The following is a 25722-nucleotide window of genomic DNA, read 5'->3' on the forward strand; positions in this document are numbered from 1 at the left end:
CTCTTAGCCAGCATCAACACTGAGATGGTTCTTTCCTTTCCTGTTCTCCTAGATACCTTTGAGGAAGACCTGGGTCAGATATGAGTTTTGGGGAACTGCTCAATTTCTGGGGAATTAAAAAGAGATTAAATAAAGGTACAGAGAAACAAGTGGCCACTAGAGTCCAATTAGAGTGCCAGCTTGGCTTGGAATAGGAGAGAATCCACTACTGAATGTTGTTTTTATCTGGCTAGGTCCCCCAGTAGAGGCCAGTAGGCATGGGTCACCAGTCAGTGGAAAGGAAACTTCTGTGATGCAGTTGGACTGGATTTTAAGTTTTAACAGGAGTTCTAAAAAATAAATAACAAGCTTATTTTTCATTTTTAGTGCCTAACTAAAGCAGGGATGGCTAGGAGAGGACAAAGTGATGAGTGTTCATGTACATCTAGGTAGCTATGGCACAAGGGTATGCATGAAAAATGTCCCTGGTGATCTCACTGATCGGGCTGTTATTTTTCTCTTTGGCCAGTGTTTGTCCAGCATGATGCTGCTCAACTCTACCTCACAGTTTGGAACCTAATTAAGGACCAAATCACAGATGTGGACTTGGTGAGATACTAGAATCAGAGAACTCAGAAGTTTAAGATGCTGTTCATTTAGCTCATTCAGCAATCATTAATATAATGTATAGAGAGGATTAAAAGAGAAATCCACATAAAATGCTTATCACAATTCTATATTACTATTACTGTTATTACTTTGCTCCTTTTCAAAGAGCAAAGAACATCAGTGGCTGCCATTTTTGGAGCTTCTGTCTGCTGGCTACCATTTCTGGAAATTGACCTGACCTGGTTTGTTTATGGCTCTGTACCCTTCTTTCCTCTCACCTCCTCTCTTTTAACAGGTAGAGAGGCTGAAGGCTCTGTATACAATTCGGGTGAAGGAGTCCTTGGTTTGCCTTGAATGTACTGTGGAGAGGAGCAGAAACAGTAGCATGCTGACCCTCCCCCTTCCTCTTTTTGATATGGACTCAAAACCTCTGAAAACACTGGTGAGGGATTTTTCTTGGTTAATTTGCTGTTTCCATACACCCAGTGCTGCCAATGTGCCCTTGCTTCTTTAATCACTGTTGCCTTTTAAAAAGTAATTTCTATTTCCTTTGCACAGTTCTAAGTTTCTCCTTTGATTTGGTGGAAATAAAATTTGTTTCCTTTTACTTCCTTTCCTCATACTGCTACCTTAGCAAGTGCTCCCTTCTATTTTTCCTTCCAATCAGTAGGTACTTTGGGGGATCCTGCCACATGCACTACACTGGGCCAGGTGTTAAGAGGGTACATGGAAAGAACCAGAAAGAAAACTTAAATTTTTATCTGTAGGGTGAGGGGATGTACTCTAGATGGTAAATATCCTCTCTGCTTTTTCTTTGATCTCTTGGGACAGGAGGATGCCCTTCGATGTTTCTTCCAGCCCAGGGAGTTATCAGACAAAAGCAAATGCTTCTGTGAGAAATGTGGGAAGAAGACTTGTGGGAAACAGGTACTCACTGTCTGAAACCAGAAGCTTCCCTAATCTGGGGTTGCCTTAAGTGGATTTCATGATAGAGTCTTCAGAGGCCTTGAGGGTCCCATGTGTTGGTTGAGGGAGGAAGTATGTATCAGGCTAATATCTGGAATCTGGGGCCTCTGACTTTCAGAGGCCCATCACTGAGAGGGGCAGAGCGTTTTAAAAGATAAGAGAAGGTCCAAGATGAGGAGGCAGAGTTTTACATGCAAGGTTAGACTGACTCTCTAGAGCAGACTCTGTGGTTCCCCTGGGCTCTGGTTCCTGTGCAGAACACTAGGGCTACTCATGCCTTCTGTGGGAGAGCTCAACAGATTCAGCAGAAGGGGGCCCTTAACTCTGTATTATATCATTCCGATCCTTTTTGGGGAAGAAGAACACACCATTGGCCCTGATATTTCTCTAAACCTACCTATTTCAAGTGCCTTAGGGTTTCATCTCCACAGTAATTTTGCTTTTTCAGGTCTTGAAGCTGACCCATTTACCCCAGACCTTGACAATCCACCTCTTGCGGTTCTCCATCAGGAATTCACGGACAGAAAAAATCTGCCACTCGCTCTATTTCCCACAGAGCTTGGATTTAAGTCAGGTCCTTCTGATGGAGGAAGACCTCTATGATGCTGAGGAACAGGTGAGAAACTCCTTAATTCCCCTCTATCCTCCATCTCTTCAGATCCTTTGCTTGATTTTGCCTCTCTTCCCCTAAGGTACTTGAAGTCACCTGCTCAACAGAGCACTTTTGGACATCTCATCTGTGTTATTATAGCATCTCATAAATCATGGCCTCTATTGGCTGTGCTTGGGGTACATACAGGGAGGAAAACTCACCAGCAGCTGCTTGGTGTGATTCATAAAACATATTCATATGCTCAAGAAACATTTATTTTTTTAAACAGTATTTTAATGATGGAAATCTATGTTTTCTTGAATAACAGTGATGGGTTGTTATCACCATACTACTATCACCAACATTTGCTGTTTGCAGCTGCTTTTCTTTTAAGATTCAAAAGGCCGGGATGCCTGGGTGGCTCACCAGTTTGGTGCCTGCCTTCGGCCCAGGGCATGATCCTAGAGTCCTGGGATCAAGTCCCACGTTGGGCTCTCTGCATGGAGCCTGCTTCTCCCTCTGCCTGTGTCTCTGCCTCTCTCTCTCTGTCTCTCATGAATAAATAAATAAAATATTTTTTAAAAAAGATCCAAAAGGCTTTGGTTAATGGACATCTGGGCCCTTTCCACAGTTTGGCTATTGTGGACATTACTGCTATAAACACTGGGGTGCAGGTGCCAGATGAATGGATAAAGAAGATGTGGTATATATACAATGCGATATTACTCAGCCACCAAAAAAAAAAAAAAAAAGAGAGAGAGAGATCTTGCCATTTGCAACGATGCGGATGGAACTAGAGGGTATTATGCTAAGTGAAATAAGTCAATCAGAGAAAGATAATTATATAATCTCAATCATATGTAGAATTTAAGAAACAAAACAGAGGATCATGGAGGAAGGGAGAGAGAAAGAAAGTAAGATGAAATCAGAGAGGGAGACAAACCATAAGAGACTCTTAACTCTAGGAAACAAAGTGAGGGTTGCTGGAGGGGAGGTGGGTAGGGGTATGGGATAACTGGGTGACAAGCATGAAGGAGGCATGTGATGTGATGAACCTGGGTGTTATATGCAACTGATGAATCACTAAATTTCTACCTCTGAAACTAATAATAATACACTATATGTTAATTAATTTAATTTAAATTAAAAATCAAAAAACCTTATTTCTAAATATTGGGTTTTATTCATATCCCTCACAGCACTGAGGAAGGGAAGGAGCCCATAATTCAGGACCTTCAGCTTAAATAAGACATATAATATGTATATATACATAAGTAAGCACAACATCTTGGGTTCTAAACACAGTACCAACCTAACTTTCTTCTTAAAACAGCTGATGCCCACTTTGAGGATCGTAACAAAAGAGCCAGTTCACTAGGTCAAATTCAATCAAAATAAAGTTGAATTTAGTTGTCCTGAGCTAATAACTTACTGGGAAATTCTGAGAAAAAATATGACATAAATATATTTTCTTAGGTTTGAAATGCTACATTTAGTAAATTCTGTATTAATGTATTTAAATTATGTATTTATGTATATTAATTATATATTAATATATATTCTGTATATATATACATGTATATAAATACAGAATTTAGTTAATACATTAATACAGAATTTACTAAATGTAGCATTTAGCATATATATATATATATACACACACACACACACACAGTATTCATGCTCTAGAACCATAGTATTTTTAAAATGAGGCCTACAACATACATGAAAAATGCTCAGCATCACTTAGCATCAGGGAGATATAAGTCAAAACCACAATGACATACCACTTCACACCAGTCAGAATGGCTAAAATGATAAAGTCAGGAAACAACAGATATTGGTGAGGATAAGAGGAAAGGGAACCTTCTTACACTGTTGGTGGGAATGCAACCTGGGCAGCCATTCTAGGAAACAGTATGGAAGTATGGAGTTTCCTCAGAAAGTTAAAAATAGAGCTACCCTATGACCCAGCAATTGCACTGCTGGTATTTAGCCAAAGGACACAAACATAGTGATCCAAAGGGATACTTGCACCTCAATGTTTATAGCCGCAATGTCCACAATAGCCAAACAATGGAAAGAGCCCAGATGTCCACCAACAGATGAATGGATAAAGAGATGGGATGTATGTATATCCACGCAATGGAATATTACTCAGCCATCAAAAAAATTGAAATCTTGCCATTTGCAATGACATGGATGGAACTAGAGGGTACTATACTAAGCAAAATAAGTCAATGAGAGAAAGAACAATTATCATATGATATCACTCATAACCAGGTGGCCGGTTAGCTCAGTTGGTTAGAGCGTGGTGCTAATATGATATCACTCATAATGTGGAATTTAAGAAACAAAATATCAGTGAGGGTAACAGAACATGAGAGACACCTAACTCTGGGAAACGAACAAGGGGTAGTGGAAAGGGAGGTGGGTGGAGGGTGACTAGGTGATGGGCATTGAGGGGGGCACTTGACAGGATGAGCACTGGGTGTTATGATATATGTTAGCAAATTGAACTCCAATAAAAAATATATAGAAAAGTAAATTAATTAATAAATTTAAAAAAGAAAGCAGAGGAGCACAGAAAGGAGGGAAAAACAAAACATAATTAGAGAAGGAGACAAACCATAGAGAGTGTTAAATCTAGGAAACAGAGGGCTGCTGGAGGGGAGGTGGGTGTGAGGGTGATGGGGTAACTGGGTGATGGGCAGTAAGGAGGGCACATGATGTAATGAGCACTGGGTATTATATGCAACTGAACTCTACATCTGAAACATATAGTGTAATAACAGATTATATGTTAATTAAATGAACTCAAATTAAGAAAATAAAATAAACAGTAAAAATTGAGACCTAATAATATGTTCCTATATGACACAGTTTCTTCACCTATTCAGTGCATATCTGTCCTTTGAGTTTTTCTTATTTCTACTTCTGCACTGTGAAGTATATCTTAATGAAATAATCTTTTAAAAATTCTTTAAATTCCAATTAAATTATTTAAATATAAATTCAGTGTAGTTAACATAGTATATTATTACTTTCGGGGTAGAATTTAGTGATTCATGAGTTGCATTTAACACCCAGTGCTCATTACATCACATGTCCTTCTAATGCCCTCACCCAATTATCCCATCCCCTCACCCATCTTCCCTCCAGAAAACCTCAGTTTGTTTCCTGGAATTAGGTGTCTCTTATGATTTGCCTGCTTATTTTTATCTTATTTTATTTTTCCTTCCCTTCCCCTCTGTTCTTCTGGATGTAACTAGAGTGTATTATGCTAACCAACCAAAATAAATCAGTCAGAGAAAAACAAATGCCATATGATTTCACTCATATGTGGAATTTAAAAAACAGATGAAATAATATCCTAAATTTTTTTCCACTTAAAAAAACATGGTTATAGACAATTTGAATATATATCAAAGTTGTGAGGAATTCTACAATGAATTCCCATGTCCATCAAGCAGCTTAAACCATTATCAAAACCCATTGCCAATCTCTCTTGCCAACATCCTCATCCTCTTTCTCCAACCCCCTATTGGATTATTTTGAACCAAGTCCTGGTCACTGTGCTCTTTCATTTGAAGTATTTCATCATGTATTTCTAAAGAATGAGATTTCTTTTTTCTAAATGTAACCAATTCTATCATATAATTTTTTATCAAGTTTTTAATTTTTAATTCCAGTGTAGTTAACGTAGTGATATATTAATTTATGATGTATGATATAGTGATCTAACAATTCTGTACATTACTCAGGGCTCATTGTAATAAGTGTACTCTTAATCCCCATTACCTATTTCACCCGTCCCCACTCACCCACCTCTCCCGCTGGTGACCATATGTTTGTTCTCTATAGTTAAGAGTGTATTTCTTGGTTTGTCTCTCCTCTTTTCTCCTTATTTGTTTTGTTTCTTAAATTCGACACATAAGTGAAATCATACAGCATTTTTCTTTCTCTGACTGACTTATTTCACTTGGCGTTATACTCTCTGGCTCTATATATATTGTTGCAAATGGCAAGATTTCATTCCTTTTTATGGCTGAGGAATACTCACAGTGTGTGTGTGTGTGTGTGTGTGTGTGTGTGTACACCACATCTTTACCATTCATCAAAGGATGGATCCTAGGGCTGCTTCTATATCTTGGCCATTGTAAATAATGTTGCTATAAACATTGGGGTGCATATATCCCATTGAATTAGTGTTTGTGTATTTTTGGGGGTGAGTACCCAGTAATGTGATGACTGGATCATAGAATAGTTCCATTTTTAGCCTTTTGGGAGACCTCCATACTGTTTTTCCACAGTGGCTGTACCAGTTTTCACTCCCACCAACAGTGCATGTCCTACTTCCTTAATATCATTGATGCCCAGTCAATATTTAGATTTCTGTGCCCAATAGATTGGTTTGTTTAAATATAGATCCCAACAAGGGCTACACTTGCATTTGTTTGTTTCCATCCTTTCTTCCTCTTCTCTTTCCCTCCTTTCCTCTCTTCATACCTGCTTTTCTTTCTTCTTCTTTTACCTTAAGTTTCTCTCCCTTCCTTTTCTTGCCCTTGCAATTTATTTGGTTGAAGGTTTTTATATATATCCAGAATTTGCTGACTGGTGTTATTTAACATGTACCTTTATCCTTGTATTTCTTGTAAACAGATCTAGATATTGCCCTGCATTAAAAAAATCTAGCATAAAGTTCCCAAGTGAAAATAGAGGATAATTTGAGCTCTCCTTTTTGGGTAACTTAGCTTCATTTGCACTACACTCACCAACCCCTGTCTCCCTCACTGATTGCATTTCAAAGTCGCAGGTTAGGGACAATATTTGACTATGTTCAGATAGAAGAATAAAGTATTCCTGACTAATGTGGAGATCCTGCTAACAATCAGTCAAAACTCTGTCTCTCCTACCACTATTCCCTTTTCACAGAAAATTCTCTCCCATCTGAAATTTGAGGAAGTAGAATGACTTACTGCCAAATTTAACGGATACTTTCTTTACTTGATCTTTTTGTAATATTCTGTTATTGATCCTACTTTCCTTCAAAATCTACTCTAGGGTTTCCTCTTAGGGTTTCTTACTACATTGCTGGATCCTTTCCTGCCCATCCTTTTTAATATTTTTTTTTAATTTTTTATTTATTTATGATAGCCACAGAGAGAGAGAGAGAGGCGCAGAGACACAGGCAGAGGGAGAAGCAGGTTCCATGCACCGGGAGCCCGACGTGGGATTCGATCCCAGGTCTCCAGGATCGCGCCCTGGGCCAAAGGCAGGCGCCAAACCGCTGCGCCACCCAGGGATCCCTCCTGCCCATCCTTTTATTGGTATTTAGTTTTTTTTATTTATGAGAGAGAGTGAGAGAGGCAGAGACATAGGCAGAACTCGATCCCGGGTCCCGGGACCATGACCTGAACCAAAGGCAGCTGACCCAACCACTGAGCCACCAGGGGTCCCGGTATTTAGTTTTTTAAAAAAATTGTATTTATCCACTCATGAGAGACGCACACAGAGACACACACACACACACACACACACACACACACACACAGGCAGAGGGCGAAACAGGCTCCATGCAGGGAGCCTGACATGGGACTCAATCCCGGGTCTCCAGGATCAGGCCCTGAGCTGAAGGCAGTGCTAAACCACTGAGCCACCCAGGCTGCCCATAGTATTTATTTTTATTTTTATTTTTTTAAAATAATAAACTTATTTTTTAAAGGTGTTCAATTTGCCAACATACAGAATAACACCTAGTGCTCATCCAGTCAAGTGCCCCCCTAAGTGCCTGCCACCCATTCACCCCCACCGCCCGCCCTCCTCCCCTTCCACCACCCCTAGTTCGTTTCCCAGAGTTAGGAGTCTTCCATGTTCTGTCTCCTTTTCTGATATTTCCTACCCATTTCTTCTCCCTTCCCCTCTATTCCATTTCACTATCATTTATATTCCCCAAATGAATGAGAACATATAATGTTTGTCCTTCTCCGATTGACTTACTTCACTCAGCATAATACCCTCTAGTTCCGTCCACGTCGAAGCAAATGGTGGGTATTTGTCATTTCTAATGGCTGAGTAATATTCCATTGTATACATAAACCACATCTTCTGTATCCATTCATCTTTCGATGGACACCGAGGCTCCTTCCACAGTTTGGCTGTTGTGGACATTGCTGCTAGAAACATCCGGGTGCAGGTGTCCCGGTGTTTCACTACATCTGTATCTTTGGGGTAAATCCCCAGCAGTGCAATTGCTGGGTCGTAGGGCAGATGTATTTTTAACTCTTTGAGGAACCTCCACACAGCCTTCCAGATTGGCTGCACCAGTTCACATTCTCACCAACAGTGCAAGAGGGTTCCCTTTTCTCCGCATCCTCTCCAACATTTGTGGTTTCCTGCCTTGTTAATTTTCCCCATTCTCACTGGTGTGAGGTGGTATCTCATTGTGGTTTTGATTTGTATTTCCCTGATGGCAAGTGATATAGAGCATTTTCTCATGTGCTTGTTGCCATGTCTATGTCTTCCTCTGTGAGACTTCTGTTCTAGCAGAACACTTCTTCTTTGCCCATTTGAATGCCTTTTAATGTCTTTTTGTTGCCTGATTGCTGAGGCTAGGACTTCCAATACTATGTTGAATAGCGGTGGTGAGAGTGGACATCACAGTCTTATTCCTGATATTAGGGGAAAGGCTCCCAGTGCTTCCCCATAGAGAATGATATTTGCTGTGGGCTTTTCATAGATGGCTTTTAAGATGTTGAGGAACGTTCCCTCTATCCCTATACTCTCAAGAGTTTGATCAGGAATGGATGCTGTATTTTGTCAAATGCTTTCTCTGCATCAATTGAGAGGATCATATGGTTCTTGGTTTTTCTCTTGCTGATATGATGAATCACATTGATTGTTTTACGAGTGTTGAACCAGCCTTGTGTCCCAGGAATAAATCCTACTTGGTCATCGTGAATAATCTTCTTAATATACTGTTGGATCCTATTGGCTAGTATCTTGTTGAGAATTTTTGCATCCATGTTCATCAGGGATGTTGGTCTATAATTCTCCTTTTTGGTGGGGTCTTTGTCTGGTTTTCGAATTAAGGTGATGCTGGCCTCATAGAATGAATTTGGAAGTACTCCATCTCTTTCTATCTTTCCAAACAGCTTTAGTAGAATAAGTATGGTTTCTTCTTTAAACGTTTGATAGAATTCCCCAGGGAAGTCATCTGGCCCTGGACTTTTGTGTCTTGGGAGGTTTTTGATGACTGCTTCAATTTCCTCCCTGGTTATTGGCCTGTTCAGGTTTTCTATTTCTTCCTGTTCCAGTTTTGGTAGTTTGTGGCTTTCCAGGAATGCGTCCATGTCTTCTAGATTGCCTGATTTATTGGTGCATAGCTGTTCATAATATGTTTTTTAAATCGTTTTTTATTTCCTTGGTGTTGGTAGTGATCTCTCCTTTCTCATTCATGATTTTATTAATTTGAGTCTCCTCTCTCTTCTTTTAATAAGGGTGGCTAATGGTTTATCTATCTTATTAATTCTTTCAAAGAAGCAACTCCTGGTTCTGTTGATCTGTTCCACAGTTCTTCTGGTCTCGATTTCGTTGAGGTCTGCTCGAATTTTAATTAACTCTCTTCTTCTGCTGGGTGTGGGGTCAATCTGCTGTTTATTCTCTAGCTCCTTTATGTGTAAGGTTAGCTTTTGTATTTGAGTTCTTTCCAGTTTTTGGATGGATGCTTGTATTGCGATGTATTTCCCCCTTAGGACTGCTTTTGCTGCATCCCAAAGATTTTGAACGGTTGTATCTTCGTTCTCATTAGTTTCCATGAATCTTTAATTCTTCCTTAATTTCCTGGGTGACCCTTTCATCTTTTAGCAGGATGATCCTTAACCTCCACGTGTTTGAGGTCCTTCCAAACTTCTTGTTGTGATTTAGTTCTAATTTCAAGGCATTATGGTCTGAGAATATGCAGGGGACGATCCCAATCTTTTGGTATAGGTTCAGACCCGATTTGTGACCTAGTATGTGGTCTATTCTGGAGAAAGTTCCATGTGCACTTGAGAAGAATGTGAATTCAGTTGAGTTTGGATGTAAATTTGTATAGATATCTATGAAATCCGTCTGGTCCAGTGTATCATTTAAAGCTCTCGTTTCTTTGGAGATGTTGTGCTTAGAAGACCTATCGAGGGTAGAAAGCACTAGATTGAAGTCACCAAGTGTAAGTGTATTATTATCTAAGTATGTCTTAATTTTGGTTATTAATTGATTGATTTATTTGGCAGCTCCCACATTCCGGGCATATATATTGATGATTGTTAAGTCCTCTTGTTGGATAGATCCTTTAAGTATGAGATAGTGTCCCTCTTCATCTCTCACTACAGTTCGGGGTAAATTTTAGTTTATCTGATATAAGGATGGCTACCCCTGCTTTCTTTTGAGGACCATTTGAATGGTAAATGGTTCTCCAACCTTTTATTTTCAGGCTGTAGGTGTCCTTCTGTCTAAAATGAGTCTCTTGTAGACAGCAAATAGATGGATCCTGCTTTTTTATCCAGTCTGACACCCTGCGCCTTTTGATGGGGTCATTAAGCCCATTCATGCTCAGAGTTACTATTGAAAGATATGAGTTTAGGGTCATCATGATATCTGTTCAGTCCCTGTTTTTGTGGATTGTTCCATTGGACTTCTACTTAAAGGGGAATTTTAAGAGTACCCCTTCTTGCAGAGCTGGTTTGGAGGTCACATATTATTTAGTTCCTGCCTGTCTTGGAAGCTCTTTATCTCTCCTTCTATTCTGAATGAGAGCCTTGCTGGATAAAATATTCTTTGCTGCATGTTTTTCTCATTTAGGACCCTGAATATATTCAGCCCTTTCTGGCCTGCCAGGTCTCTGTGGAGAGGTCCGCTGTTAACCTAGTACTCCTCCCCATATAAGTTAGGTTTTCTTGTCTCTTGCTGCTTTAAGGATCTTCTCTTTATCTTTGGAATTTGCAAGCTTAGCTATTAAATGTTGAGGTGCTGAACGGTTTTTATTGATTTTAGGGAGAGATCTCTCTATTTCCTGGATCTGAATGCCTGTTTCCCTTCCCAGATTCCAAAAGTGGTAATTAGTTTTACTTTCATTCTTTCTGGGGAGACAGAACATGAGAGACTCCTAACTGTGGGAAATGAAGTAGGGGTGGTGGAAGGGCAGGTGGGTGGCAGGTGGGGGTGACTGGGTGATGGCCCTGAGGGAGGCATTTGATGGGATGAGCACTGGGTGTTATTCTATATGTTGGCAAATTGAATACCAATAAAAAATAAATTTATATAAAAAACAAAAAAAATCATTCTTTCTGTTTTCCATTGTCCAAATTTTCATCTCATTAATTCTTGTGGTTTCAACAGTCATTTCAAACTGAAGACTTCCAAATCTGTATCTCTTGTCCAGGTATTACACTTGAGCTCCAGACCAATGTATTCACCTCCTACCAAATGTTGTCATATAGTCCCCAAGTTCATTATGTTCACTCCTAAATAGCTCTGTTCCAATTTAACTTTACAGCACCAATATGTTCCTAATTTTTAAGCCAGTGATGCCTCCTACTTGCCCTCTGCCCAATATCCATTCATTTACAAAGTATTTTTGGTTATTTATCCCTAGTTTTACACAAATTTGTCCCTTCATCTCCACCTTTATTCTCGTTTTCTTAGTATAGAGTGAGGATTAAGAGCTTGGACTTTGAAGTCAGGCCCAGGCTGGAATCCCACCTCTTCTATTTATAAGCTATGACCTTTGTGTAATTTACTTTATCTCCCTGAGCTTAGATTTCACCTTTGTAAAATAAGATTTATATTAGCACCCATCTTACATGATTGTTGTGAATACTGAATGAAGTAATTCATATAAAGACGTAGCTAAATGCATAGTGAATGCCAAGAGTTGGCTAATAATGATGAGGTTAAGAACGATTATTATTATTTAATGATTACTACTGATGGTAAGTATCTAGGCTATCACCATTTCTTCTCTGAACTGTTGCAGTGCTCTAACTTACCTCATTTGTCTCACATGACTTTTCATTCCATTTTTCAAGCCATGTTATTCTGGTGTTTTCCTCAAGCACACATCTGATGATGTTCCTTCTCTGCTTAAACCCATCTGATAACACTCAGTCACTCTAATTCTCATTCAAAAGTCACTAAATTCTATTCCTGAAACTAATATTACACTCTATGTTAACTAACTGGAATTTAAAAAAATGAAACTACAAAAAAATAAAGTTCCAATTATTGACTTGACGTTTGTAGCTTCATCTCCTGTGAGTTCCCAACACCACCTCTGACTTCCACTTTCTCAGCATGCTGTGTTTTGCCATGCTGCCAAGTCTTTGCAATTTTTAGGTCCATTTGAGTATCCCTCGTATCTATAATTTGTCTGCTAGCCTTGTTCATCCTTTGGGATCAATTCAAGCATATCTTCTCTGGGGAGCTTTCCCCAGGTGATTGTTCCTTCTCCTTTTCGGGGGCATGGCAATAGAATTGTGGCTTAATTAATTGTGAAATTCTTGAGTTCAAGGACTATTTTCTAGCACCCTTGAAGTACCAGTGCCTGGTACAGAGTAGGTATTAAATAAATATGTGATGAAATAATGTTTCTTTATTCTAGACTACGGTTAGAAAAGGAGGGATGATGGTGCATAATACTGTGCCTTATGTCCTTCCAGCTTGGAAGACAATATGAACTCTTTGCTGTGGTTGCCCATGTGGGAGCAGCTGACTTTGGTCATTACTGTGCCTATATCCAGAATTCTGTGGATGGAAAATGGTTCTGCTTCAATGATTCCAATGTTTCTTGGGTGAGAATGTTGTCCAAAATTTCATTTTTTCCTGGGTTAGCCACCTCTAATAAATTCTGAGCCCAGGACTAGATGTGTTCTCAAGGTCAGGCCCCATTGTGAGCCAGTTATTTCTGTGCATGGGGCCTTTAAAAACAAGTCCTTTTCTTTATGAAAAGCTTTTTAAACTAAAGCATAGTTGGCACAATATTACATTCGTTCCAGGTGTACAATATAATGATTCAACAAGTTCATACATTATGCTGTGCTCACTGGAGGTATAGCTACCATCTGTTCCCATACAATGCTATCACAGCATCACTGACTACATTCCTTACGCTGTGCCTTTTTCTTTATGAGAGAGAGAGAGAGCGAATGCGAGTAAGTGGGGGTGAGAGAGGGGCAGAGGGAGAGAATCCCAAGCAGGTTCCATGCTCAGTGCAGAGCCCTGACATGGTCTCAATCTTATGACCCTGAGTTCATGACCTGAGCCAAAATCAGGTTGAATGCTCAACTGACTGAGCAATGCAGGTGCCCTATGCTGTGCCTTTTATTCCTGTGACTTACTCATTCCATAACGGGAAGCCTGTATCTTCCAATCCCCTTCACATTTTTCCCATCCCCACTCCCCACCCTTCTGGCAACCGTTGGTTTGTTATATTTATAGGTATGATTCTGCTTAAAGTCCTTTTCGGCATGAAGTCCCCATCTAGCATATAGCCCTGTGAGAGTCCACGTAGCACAGTATCCAGGTTTTTGGTGTTCTAGCTTCATGCTCTGTGGGAAAGAAAGAAGAGTTAGATATATGCAAAAACCAAGCACAATCAAGTTTAAATGGAGAGACCAAGGATATTAAAAGCAGCTTTATAAACATGGCATCCTGACACTGGATGATCCAGGTCTTGGGAGGTACTAGGGGTGGGGTTGTTTGGGTGACTGAGGAAGGGTAAATGGTAGCACCCTGTACTCTCTGGGTGCTTAACATATGTCAGCTGGATGCTTCACTTCATCTATTTGTGTACTTCCAGGTATCCTGGGAAGACATCCAGTGTACTTATGGAAATCATAACTACCGCTGGTAAGAGAAGTGTTTGTGTGATGGAAGCCCAATGAGTTCACACAGGGTTCTTTTTTTTAAAGATTTTATTTATTTATTCACGAGAGACACACACAGAGAGAAGCAGAGACATAGGCAGAGGGAGAAGTAGGCTCTCCACTGGGAGCCGGGATCACACCCTGAGCCAAAGGCAGATGCTCAACTGCTGAGCCACCCAGGCATCCTGTACACAAGGTTCTTATTGCTGTATGAAACTCTCATGGATTCAGCTGCCACTTATATTTGGAAAACTCCCCAGTGACTGCTTAGCCTCCTCTCTCATTACATATCTCACCAAACCATGCATTTTTCACAATTTAGATTCCAATAATACTAAAGTATAAGTAGTGCTTCAAATGTCATGTCGTCTATGGCTTTCACATGCAGTTCCTACTCTGTTTTGCCCTCTCCTAATTTATTATTGAAGCAAACTCCCACTCATGCTATATCTCTGTTGATGGCTTCTCCTACTCTGTAGAGCCTTTGTCGATTGACTCCAGAAGATTTTTAGGGGCTTTTCATATGCTTGCCCTGCACTTTAAGCATACTTCCTTTATAGCAAGGACCACCCTGTTTGTAATTGTTTATATAACTTTTATAACAGGCCATGTATTTGGGAGCAAGGGTCATTCTTTTCTTTTTCTTTGCCTGGTACAGTGGCTTGCATTTAGTAAGTAGCTATAAGTACATCTTTAAAAATCAACAACTGGGATCCCTGGGTGGCGCAGCGGTTTAGCGCCTGCCTTTGGCCCAGGGCGCGATCCTGGAGACCCAGGATCGAATCCCACGTCGGGCTCCTGGTGCATGGAGCCTGCTTCTCCCTCTGCCTATGTCTCTGCCTCTCTCTCTCTCTCTCTCTCTGTGTGACTATCATAAATAAATAAAAATTTTATTTTATTTTATTTTATTTTATTTTTTTTTTTTAATAAATAAAAATTTTAAAAAATTTTTTTAAAAAATCAACAACTGCAGAGGGCAGGTAGAGAAAAAAAGCTGGATGAAGGTCTTTTAAAATTTTTATTTAAATTCATTAATTTAAATAGTGTATTATTATATCCAGAGGTAGAGTTCAGTGATTCATCCGTTGTATATAACATGTGCTCATTACATCATGTGCCCTCCTTATAGCCTATCTGTCACCAGTTACCCGATTCCCCGACCCACCTCCCCTCCAGCAACTCTCAGTTTGTTTCTTAGATTTAGACTTATGGTTTGTCTCCCTCTCTGATTTCGTCTTGTTTTATTTTTCTCTCCCTTCCTCTAGATACTATTTTGTTTCTTAAATTCCACATATGAGTGAAATCATATGGTATTTATCTTTTTCTTACCATTTTGCTTACCATAATACCCTCTGGTTCTATACATGCCATTGCAAAAGATTTCAGTTTTTTTTTTTATGGAAGAGTACTATTGCATTATATATCTATATCTGTGTCTATCTACCTATATATTTATCACATCCTCCTTATCCATTCACCTGTCAAAAGACATCTGGGCTTTTTGTATAGTTTGGTTATTGTGGACATTGTGCTTTAAACATTGGGGTGCAGGTGCCCCTTCAAATCACTATATTTGTGTCCTTTGGCTAAATACCCAGTACTACAATTGTTGGGTCATAGAGTAGCTCTGTTTTTAACTTCTTGAGGAACCTTCACACGGTTTTCCAAAGTGGCTGCACTAGCTTGCATTCTCACCAACAGTGTAAGAGGGTTCTCTTTTCTCTGCATTTTCACCAACATCTGTTGTTTTATGACTTGTTAATTTTAGCCATTCTCACTGGTGTGAAGTGGTTTCTCTTTGTGGTTTTGATTTGTATTTCCCCGATGCTGAGTAATGCTGAGTATTATTTTCATGTGTCTGTTGGCCATGTGTAGGTCTTCGTTAGAGAAATGTCTGTTCATGTCTTCTACCCATTTCTTGACTGGATTATTTGTTCTTTGGGTGTTGAGTTTGAGAAGTTCTTTATAGATCTTGGATGCTAGTCTTTTATCTGATACGTCATTTGCAAATATCTTCTCCTATCTTCCAACTATTCAGTAGGTTGTCTGTTGCTTTTGTCTACTCTTTACTTTGCTGTGCAGAAGCTTTTTATCTTGAAATTCCAGTGGCTCATTTTTGCCTGTTTCCCTTGTCTTTGGAGAGGAGTCTAGCAAGAAGTTGCTGTGGCCAAAGTCAAAGAGGTTGTTGCCTGTGTTCTCCTTAGGATTTTGGTGGATTCCTGTCTCACATTCAGGTCTTTCATCCAGTTTGAGTTTATTTTTATGTGTAGTATAAGAAAATGGTCCAGGGGTCCCTGGGTGGCGCAGCGGTTTGGCACCTGCCTTTGGTCCAGGGCGCGATCCTGGAGACCCGGGATCGAATCCCACGTCGGGCTCCCGGTGCATGGAGCCTGCTTCTCCCTCTGCCTGTGTCTCTGCCTCTCTCTCTCTCTCTGTGACTATAAAGAAAGAAAGAAAGAAAGAGAGAGAGAGAGAGAGAGAGAGAGAGAGAGAGAAAGAAAGAAAGAAAGAGAAAGAAAGAAAGAAAGAAAGAAAGAAAGAAAGAAAGAAAGAAAGAAAGAGGAAGGAAGGAAGGAAGGAAAGAAAGAAAAAAGAAAGAAAGAAAGAAAGAAAGAAAGAGGAAAAAAAGAAAAGAAAAGAAAAGAAAGAAAAGAAAAAGAAAGAAAATGGTCCAGTTTCATTCCTCTGCATGTGGCTGTCCAATTTTCTCAACACCATTTGGTGAAGAGATTGTCTTTTTTCCATTGGATATTCTTCTCTGCTTTGTCAATGATTAGTTGAACATTCAGTTGAGAGTCCACTCTGGATTCTCTGTCCTGTTTCATTGGTGTATGTGTCTGTTTTTGGGTAGGTACTATACTGTCTTGATGATTACAGCTTTGTAATACAGCTTGAAGTCCAGAATAGTGATGCTACTAGCTTTAGTCTTTTTCAACATTCCTTTAGCTATTTGGGGTCATTTCTGGTACCACACAAATTTTATTTTTATTTTATTTTATTTTATTATTATTTTTTAAATTCTTAAAAAAATATATATTGTATATTTTTTATTGGAGTTTGATTTGCCAACATATAGTATAACACCCAGTGCTCACCCCGTCAAGTGCCCCCCTCAGTGCCCATCACCCAGTCACCCCATCCCCCTACCCACCTCCCCTTCCACAACCCCTTGTTCATTTCCCAGAGTTAGGAGTCTCTCATGTTTTGTCTCCCTCTCTGATATTTCCCACTCATTTTCTCTCCTTTCCACTATAATCCCTTTCACTATTTTTTATATTCCCCGTATCAACGAAACCATATAATGTTTATCCTTCTCCGATTTACTTACTGCACTCAGCATAATACCCTCTAGTTCCATCCATGTTGAAGTAAATGGTGGGTATTTGTTGTTTCTAATGGCTGAGTAATACAAATTTTAGAATTATTTGTTCCAGCTCTGAAAAATGTTGATGGTGTTTTGATAGGGATTTCATTGAACATGTAGATTGTTTTGTGTAGCATAGACATTTTAACAATATTTGTTCTTCCAACCCATGAGTGTGGAATATTTTTCCATGTCTTTGTGTCTTTATCAATTTCTTTCATGAATATTCTATAGTTTTTGGAGTAAGATCCTTTCCCTCATTGGTTAGGTTTTTTTTCTAGGTATCTTGTGGGTTTTGATGCATTTGAAAATGGGATAGATTCCTTGATTTCTCTTTCTTCTGCCTCATTGTTAGTGTATAGAAGAAATGCAACTGATTTCTGTGCATTGATTTTATATCCTTCCCCATTGTTGAATTGCTGTATGAGTTCTAGCAATTTTGGATGCTGTCTTTTGGGTTTTCTACATAGAGTATCATGTCATCTGCAAAGAGTGGAATTTGACTTTTTCTTTTCCAATTTGAATGCCTTTTCTTTATTTTTTTAATCTGATTTCTGAGGCTAGGGCTTCCAGTACTATGTTCAACAAAAATGGTGGGAGTGGGCATCTCTGTTGTATTCCTGACCTTAGTGGAAAAGCTCTTAGTTTTTCCACATTGAGAATTATATTCACTGTGGGCTTTTCATAAATGGCTTTTATGATATTGAGGTATGTTCCCTCTACCCTAACAATGTGGAGAGTTTTAATAAAGAAATTGTTTTTTTCTTTGAAACACTTTGAAACAATTGTCAATTGTTTTTTCTGCATCTATTGAGAGGATAATATGGTTATTGTCCTTTCTTTTATTAATGTGGTGTATCACATTGATTGATTTGCAGATGTTGAACCATCCTTGTATCCTAGGAATAAATTCCATTTGTTCTGGTGAATAATCCTTTTAATATACATTTATTGGCTAGTATCTTGGTAAGTATTTTGACATTAATGTTTGTCAGACATATTGGTCTGTAATTCTCCTTTTTGATAGGGTCTTTGTGTCTGGTTTTGGGGTCAAGGTAATGCTGGCCTCATAGAATGAGTTTGGAAATTGTTTTCCATTTCTATTTTTTGAAACAACTTCAGAATAATAGGTATTAGCTGTTCTTTAAATGTTTGGTAGAATTCCCCTGGGAAGCCATCTGTCCCTGGACTCTTGTTTCTTGGTAGGGGTTTGATGATTGCTTCAAATTCCTTGATGGTTATTGGTCTGTTCAGGTTTTCTATTTTTTCCTGTTTCAGTTTTGATAATTTGTAGGTTTCCAGCAATGCATCCATTTCTTCCAGATTGCCTAATTTGTTGGTGTATAGTTGCTCACAATATGTTCGTATAATTGTTTGTATTTCTTTGGTGGTTGTTGTGATCTCTCTTCTTTCATTCATGATTTTATTGATTTGGGGCCTTTCTCTCTTTGTTTTTTGATAAGTCTGGCTAGGGGTTTATCCATCTTGTTAAATCTGTCAAAGAACCAGCTCTTACTTTCATTGATCTGTTCTATTTTTCTTTTGGTTTCTATATCACTGATTTCTGTTCTAATCTTTATTATTTCTCTTATGCTTGATGTAGGCTTTATTTGCTGTTATTTATCCAGCTCCTTTAGATGTAAGGTTAGGTTGTATATTTGAGACCTTTCTTGTTTCTTGAGAAATGCTTCTATTGCTATATACTTCCCTCTAGGACCACCTTTGCTGCATCAAAAAGGTTTTCATTTCCTTGTTTCCATGCGTTAAAAAAATATTCTTTAATTTCTTGGTCAACCCATTCCTAATCTTTTGTAAGATGCTCTTTAATCTCCAGGCATTTGTTTTCTTTCAAATTTTCTCTTGTGATTGAGTTCAAATTATAAAGCATTGTGGTCTGAAAATATGCAGGGAATAATCCCAATATTTGGTACTGGTTGAGACCTGATTTGTGACCCAATTTGTGATTTATTATGGAGAATATTCCATGTGCACTGGAGAAGAATATATATTCTGTTGCTTTAGGATGGAATGCTCTGAACGTACCTGTGAAGTTTATCTGGTACAGTGTGTTATTCAAAGCCCTTGTTTCCTTTTGATCTCCTTAGATGATATCCCCATTGCTGTGAGTGAGATGTTAAAGTCCTCGGCTATTAATGCATTATTACCAATATGCTTCTTTAAATTTGTTATGAATTGATTTATATATGTGGCTACTCCCAAGTTACGGGATAAATATTTACAATTGTTAGATCCTCTTGTTGGATAGGCCCTTTTATTATGATATAGTGTTCTTCTTCATATCTTTTTTTATAATAATAAATTTATTTTTTATTGGTGTTCAATTTGCCAACATACAGAATAACACCCAGTGCTCATCCCGTCAAGTGCCCCCATCAGTGCCCGTCACCATTCACCCCCAACCCCCGCCCTCCTCCCCTTCCACCACCCCTAGTTCGTTTCCCAGATTTAGGAGTCTTCTATGTTCTGTCTCCTTTCTGATATTTCCTTTTTTTTAATAAATTAATTTTTATTGGTGTTCAATTTACCAACATACAGAATAACACCCAGTGCTCATCCTGTCAAGTGCCCCCCTCAGTACCCATCACCCATTAATCCCCACCACCTGCCCTCCTCCCCTTCCACCACCCCTAGTTCATTTCCCAGAGTTAGGAGTCTTTATGTTCTGTCTCCCTTTCTGATATTTCCCACACATTTCTTCTCCCTTCCTTTATATTCCCTTTCACTACTATTTATATTCCCCAAATGCATGAGAACATACACTGTTTGTCCTTCTCCGATTGACTTACTTCACTCAGCATAATACCCTCCAGTTCCATCCACGTTGAAGCAAATGGTGGGTATTTGTCGTTTCTAATGGCTGAGTAATATCCCATTGTATACATAAACCACATCCTCTTTATCCATTCATCCTTCGATGGACACCGAGGCTCCTTCCACAGTTTGGCTGTTGTGGCCATGCTGCTCTGAACATCGGGGTGCAGGTGTCCCGGCGTTTCATTGCATCTGAATCATTGGGGTAAATCCCCAACAGTGCAATTGCTGGGTCGTAGGGCAGGTCTATTTTTGACTCTTTGAGGAACCTCCACACAGTTTTCCAGAGTGGCTGCACCAGTTCACATTCCCACCAAGAGTGCAAGAGGGTTCCCCTTTTTCCACATCCTCTCCAACATTTGTGGTTTCCTGCCTTGTTAATTTTCCCCATTCTCACTGGTGTGAGGTGGTATCTCATTGTGGTTTGGATTTGTATTTCCCTGATGGCAAGGGATGCAGAGCATTTTCTCATGTGCGTGTTGGCCATGTCTATGTCTTCCTCTGGGAGATTTCTGTTCATGTCTTTTGCCCATTTCATGATTGGATTGTTTGTTTCTTTGGTGTTGAGTTTAATCAGTTCTTTATAGATCTTGGAAACTAGCCCTTTATCTGATATGTCATTTGGAAATATCTTCTCCCATTCTGTAGGTTGTCTTTTAGTTTTGTTGACTGTATCCTTTGCTGTGCAAAAGCTTCTTATCTTGATGAAGTCCCAATAGTTCATTTTGCTTTTGTTTCTTTTGCCTTCGTGGATGTATCTTGCAAGAAGTTACTGTGGCTGAGTTCAAAAAGGGTGTTGCCTGTGTTCTCCTCTAGGATTTTGATGGAATCTTGTCTCACATTTAGATCTTTCATCAATTTTGAGATTATCTTTGTGTATGGTGCAAGAGAGTGGTCTAGTTTCATTCTTCTGCATGTGGATGTTCAATTTTCCCAGCACCATTTATTGAAGAGACTGTCTTTCTTCCAGTGGATAGTCTTTCCTCCTTTGTCGAATATTAGTTGACCATAAAATTGATGGTCCACTTCTGGATTCTCTATTCTGTTCCATTGATCTATGTGTCTTTTTTTGTGCCAGTACCACACTGTCTTGATGACCACAGCTTTGTAGTACAACCTGAAATCTGGCATTGTGATGCCCCCAGCTATAGTTTTCTTTTTTTTCTTTTTTTTTTATTGGTGTTCAATTTACTAACATACAGAATAACCCCCAGTGCCCGTCACCCATTCACTCCCACCCCCCGCCCTCCTCCCCTTCCAACACCCCTAGTTCGTTTCCCAGAGTTAGCAGTCTTTACGTTCTGTCTCCCTTTCTGATATTTCCCAAACATTTCTTCCCCCTTCCCTTATATTCCCTTTCACTATTATTTATATTCCCCAAATGAATGAGAACATATAATGTTTGTCCTTCTCCGACTGGCTTACTTCACTCAGCATAATACCCTCCAGTTCCATCCACGTTGAAGCAAATGGTGGGTATTTGTCATTTCTAATCGCTGAGTAATATTCCATTGTATACATAAACCACATCTTCTTTATCCATTCATCTTTCGTTGGACACCGAGGTTCCTTCCACAGTTTGGCTATCGTAGCCATTGCTGCTATAAACATCGGGGTGCAGGTGTCCCGGCGTTTCACTGCATCTGTATCTTTGGGGTAAATCCCCAGCAGTGCAATTGCTGGGTCGTAGGGCAGGTATATTTTTAACTGTTTGAGGAACCTCCACACAGTTTTCCAGAGTGGCTGCACCAGTTCACATTCCCACCAACAGTGTATGAGGGTTCCCTTTTCTCCACATCCTCTCCAACATTTGTTGTTTCCTGCCTTGTTAATTTTCCCCATTCTCACTGGTGTGAGGTGGTATCTCATTGTGGTTTTGATTTGTATTTCCCTGATGGCAAGTGATGCAGAGCATTTTCTCATGTGCATGTTGGCCATGTCTATGTCTTCCTCTGTGAGATTTCTGTTCATGTCTGTTGCCTATAGTTTTCTTTTTTAAAATTCCCCTGGTTATTCAGGGTCTTTTCTGATTCCACACAAATCTTGAAATAATTTGTTCTAACTCTCTGAAGAAAGTCCATGGTATTTTTTAAAATTTTTATTTATTTATGATAGTCACACACAGGGAGAGAGAGGCAGAGACACAGGCAGAGGGAGAAGCAGGCTCCATGCACTGGGAGCCTGACGTGAGATTTGATCCCGGGTCTCCAGGATCGCGCACTGGGCCAAAGGCAGGCGCCAAACCCCTGCACCACCCAGGGATCCCAAGTCCATGGTATTTTGATAGGGATTGCATTAAACGTGTAAATTTCCCTGGGTAACATTGACATTTTCACAGTATTAATTCTGCCAGTCCATGAGCATGGAATATTTTTCCATCTCTTTGTGTCTTCCTCAATTTCTTTCAGAAGTGTTCTATAGTTTTGAGGGTATAGATCCTTTACCTCTTTGGTGAGGTTTATTCCTAGGTATCTTATGCTTTTGGGTGCAATTGTAAATGGGATTGACTCCTTAATTTCTCTTTCTTCAGTCTCATTGTTAGTGTTTAGAAATGCCACTGACTTCTGGGCATTGATTTTGTATCCTGCCACACTGCCAAATTGCTGTATGAGTTCTAGCAATCTTGGGGTGGAGTCTTTTGGATTTTCTATGTAGAGTATCATGTCATCGGTGAAGAGGGAGAGTTTGACTTCTTCTTTGCCCATTTGAATGCCTTTAATGTCTTTTTGTTACCTGATTGCTGAGGCTAGGACTTGTAGTACTATGTTGAATAGCAGTGGTGAGAGTGGACATCCCTGTCTTGTTCCTGATCTTAGGGGAAAGGCTCCCAGTGCTTCCCCATTGAGAATGATATTTGCTGTGGGCTTTACGTAGATGGCTTTTAAGATGTTGAGGAATGTTCCTTCTATCCCTACACTCTCAAGAGTTTTGATCAGGAATGGATGCTGCATTTTGTCAAATGCTTTCTCTGCATCAATTGAGAGGATCATATGGTTTTTGGTTTTTCTCTTGCTGATATGATGAATCACATTGATTGTTTTAGGAATGTTGAACTAGTAGCCTTGCGTCCCGGGGATGAATCCTACTTGGTCATGGTGAATAATCTTCTTAATGTATGTTGTATCCTATTGGCTAGTATCTTGTTGAGAATTTTTGCATCCATGTTCATCAGGGATATTGGTCTATAATTCTCCTTTTTGGTGGGATCTTTGTCTGGTTTTGGAATTAAGGTGATGCTGGCCTCATAGGACTAGTTTGGAAGTATTCCATCTCTTTCTATCTTTCCAAACAGCGTTAGTAGAATAGGTATGGTTTCTTCTTTAAACATTTGATAGAATTCCCCAGGGAAGTCATCTGGCCCTGGACTTTTGTGTCTTGGGAGCTTTTTGATGACTGCTTCAATTTCCTCCCTGGTTATTGGCATGTTCAGGTTTTCTATTTCTTCCAGTTCCAGTTTTGGTAGTTTGTGGCTTTCCAGAAATGTGTCCATATCTCTAGATTGTCTAATTTATTGGTGCATAGCTGTTCATAATGTGTTTTTAAAATCGTTTGTATTCCTTCATGTTGGTAGTGAACTCTCCTTTCTCATTCATGATTTTGTTAATTTGAGTCTTCTCTGTCTTCTGTTTAATAAGGCTGGCTAATGGTTTATCTATCTTATTAATTCTTTCAAAGAACTAATTCCTGGTTTTGTTGATCTGTTCCACAGTTTTTCTGGTCTCTATTTCATTGAGTTCTGCTCAAATCTTTATTAACTCTGTTTTTCTGCTGGGTGTAGGATCTATTTGCTGTTTTTTCTTTAGCTCCTTTAGGTGTAAGGTTAGCTTTTGTATTTGAGTTCTTTCCAGTTTTTGAATGGATGCTTGTATTGCGATGTATTTCCCCCTCAGGACTGCTTTTGCTGTATCCCAAAGATTTTCAATGGTTGTATCTTCATTCTCAATAGTTTCCATGAATCTTTTTAATTCTTCCTTATTTTCCTGGTTGACTCTTTCATCTTTTAGCAAGATGGTCCTTAACCTCCACGTGTTTGAAATCCTTCCAAACTTCTTGTTGTGATTTAGTTCTAATTTCAAGGTGTTATGGTCGGTCTGAGAATATGCAGGGGAAGATCCCAATCTTTTGGTATTGGTTCAGATCTGATTTGTGACCCAGTATGTTGTCTATTCTGGGGAAAGTTCCATGTGCACTTGAGAAGAATGTGTATTCAGTTGCGTTTGGATGTAAAGTTCTATAGATATCTGTGAAATCCACCTGATCCAGTGTATCATTTAAAGCTCCTGTTTCTTGGAGACATTGTGCTTAGAAGACCTATCGAGGGTAGAAAGCACTAGATTGAAGTCTCCTACTATTAGTGTATTATTATCTAAGTATGTCTTAACTTTGGTTATTAATTGATTGATATATTTGGCAGCTCCCACATTCGGGGCATATATATTGAGGATTGTTAAGTCCTCTTGTTGGATAGATCCTTTAAGTATGAGATAGTGTCCCTCTTCATCTCTCACTACAATCTTCGGGGTAAATTTTAGTTTATCTGATATAAGGATGGCTACCCCTGCTTTCTTTTGAGGACCATTTGAATGGTAAATGGTTCTCCAACCTTTTATTTTCAGGCTGTAGGTGTCCTTCTGTCTAAAATGAGTCTCTTGTAGACAGCAAATAGATGGGTCCTGCTTTTTTATCCAGTCTGTTACCCTGCGCCAATGATGGGGTCATTAAGCACGTTTACGCTCAGAGTTACTATTGAAAGATATGAGTTTAGTGTTATCATGATATCTATTCAGTCCCTGTTTTTGTGGATTGTTCCATTGGACTTCCTCTTTCTATTACAGAATCCCCCTTAGTATTTCTTGCACAGCTGGCTTCGTGGTCACATATTCTTTCAGTTTCTGCCTATCTTGGAAGCTCTTTATCTCTCCTTCTATTCTGAATGAGAGCCTTGCTAGATAAAGTATCCTTGGCTGCAGGTTTTTCTCATTAAGGACCCTGAATATATTTTGCCAGCCCTTTCTGGCCTACCAGGTCTCTGTGGGGAGGTCTGCTGTTAATCTAATATTTCTCCCCATAAAATTTAGATATTTCTTGTCTCTTGCTGCTTTAAGGATCTTCCCTTTTTCTTTTGAATTTGCAAGTTTCACTATTAAATGTCGAGGTTTTTAGTGGTTTTTATTGATTTTAGGGGGGGATCGCTCTATTTCCTGGATATGAATGCCTGTTTCCTCTCTAAATTAGGGAAGTTGTGAGCTCTGATTTGTTAAAATACATATTCTGGACTTCTGTCCATTTCAGCACCCTCGGGAACCCGAATTATTATTACTTTTTTAAATAAATTATTTTTTTATTGGTGTTCAATTTAACAACATACAGAATAACACCCAGTGCTCATCCCGTCAAGTGCCCCCCTCAGTGCCCATCACCCATTCACCCCCATCCCCCGCCCTCCTCCCCTTCCACCACCCCTAGTTCATTTCCCA

At 39.4% G+C, this 25722-nt stretch overlaps 1 protein-coding gene across 8 annotated transcripts in view; it reads left to right on the forward strand.

Moving 5' to 3' along the window:
- USP18 (ubiquitin specific peptidase 18) overlaps window positions 1-25722 on the forward strand; it is a 75750-nt gene that overhangs the window by 43650 nt on the left and 6378 nt on the right. For 4 of the 8 annotated variants that reach the window (XM_072799714.1, XM_072799717.1, XM_072799716.1 and 1 more), the window contains 7 exons: window positions 509-588; window positions 884-1030; window positions 1420-1515; window positions 2003-2170; window positions 7304-7476; window positions 12844-12975; window positions 13983-14032. In XM_072799714.1, the coding sequence (XP_072655815.1) occupies window positions 509-588; window positions 884-1030; window positions 1420-1515; window positions 2003-2170; window positions 7304-7476; window positions 12844-12975; window positions 13983-14032 (846 nt within the window). The remainder of the gene's footprint in view (window positions 1-508; window positions 589-883; window positions 1031-1419; window positions 1516-2002; window positions 2171-7303; window positions 7477-12843; window positions 12976-13982; window positions 14033-25722) is intronic. The other 4 variants (XM_072799720.1, XM_072799719.1, XM_072799721.1 and 1 more) reach the window with 3 other exon arrangements.

Source organism: Canis lupus, chromosome 25, assembly GCF_048164855.1.
Source record: "Canis lupus baileyi chromosome 25, mCanLup2.hap1, whole genome shotgun sequence".
NCBI lineage: Eukaryota > Metazoa > Chordata > Mammalia > Carnivora > Canidae > Canis > Canis lupus.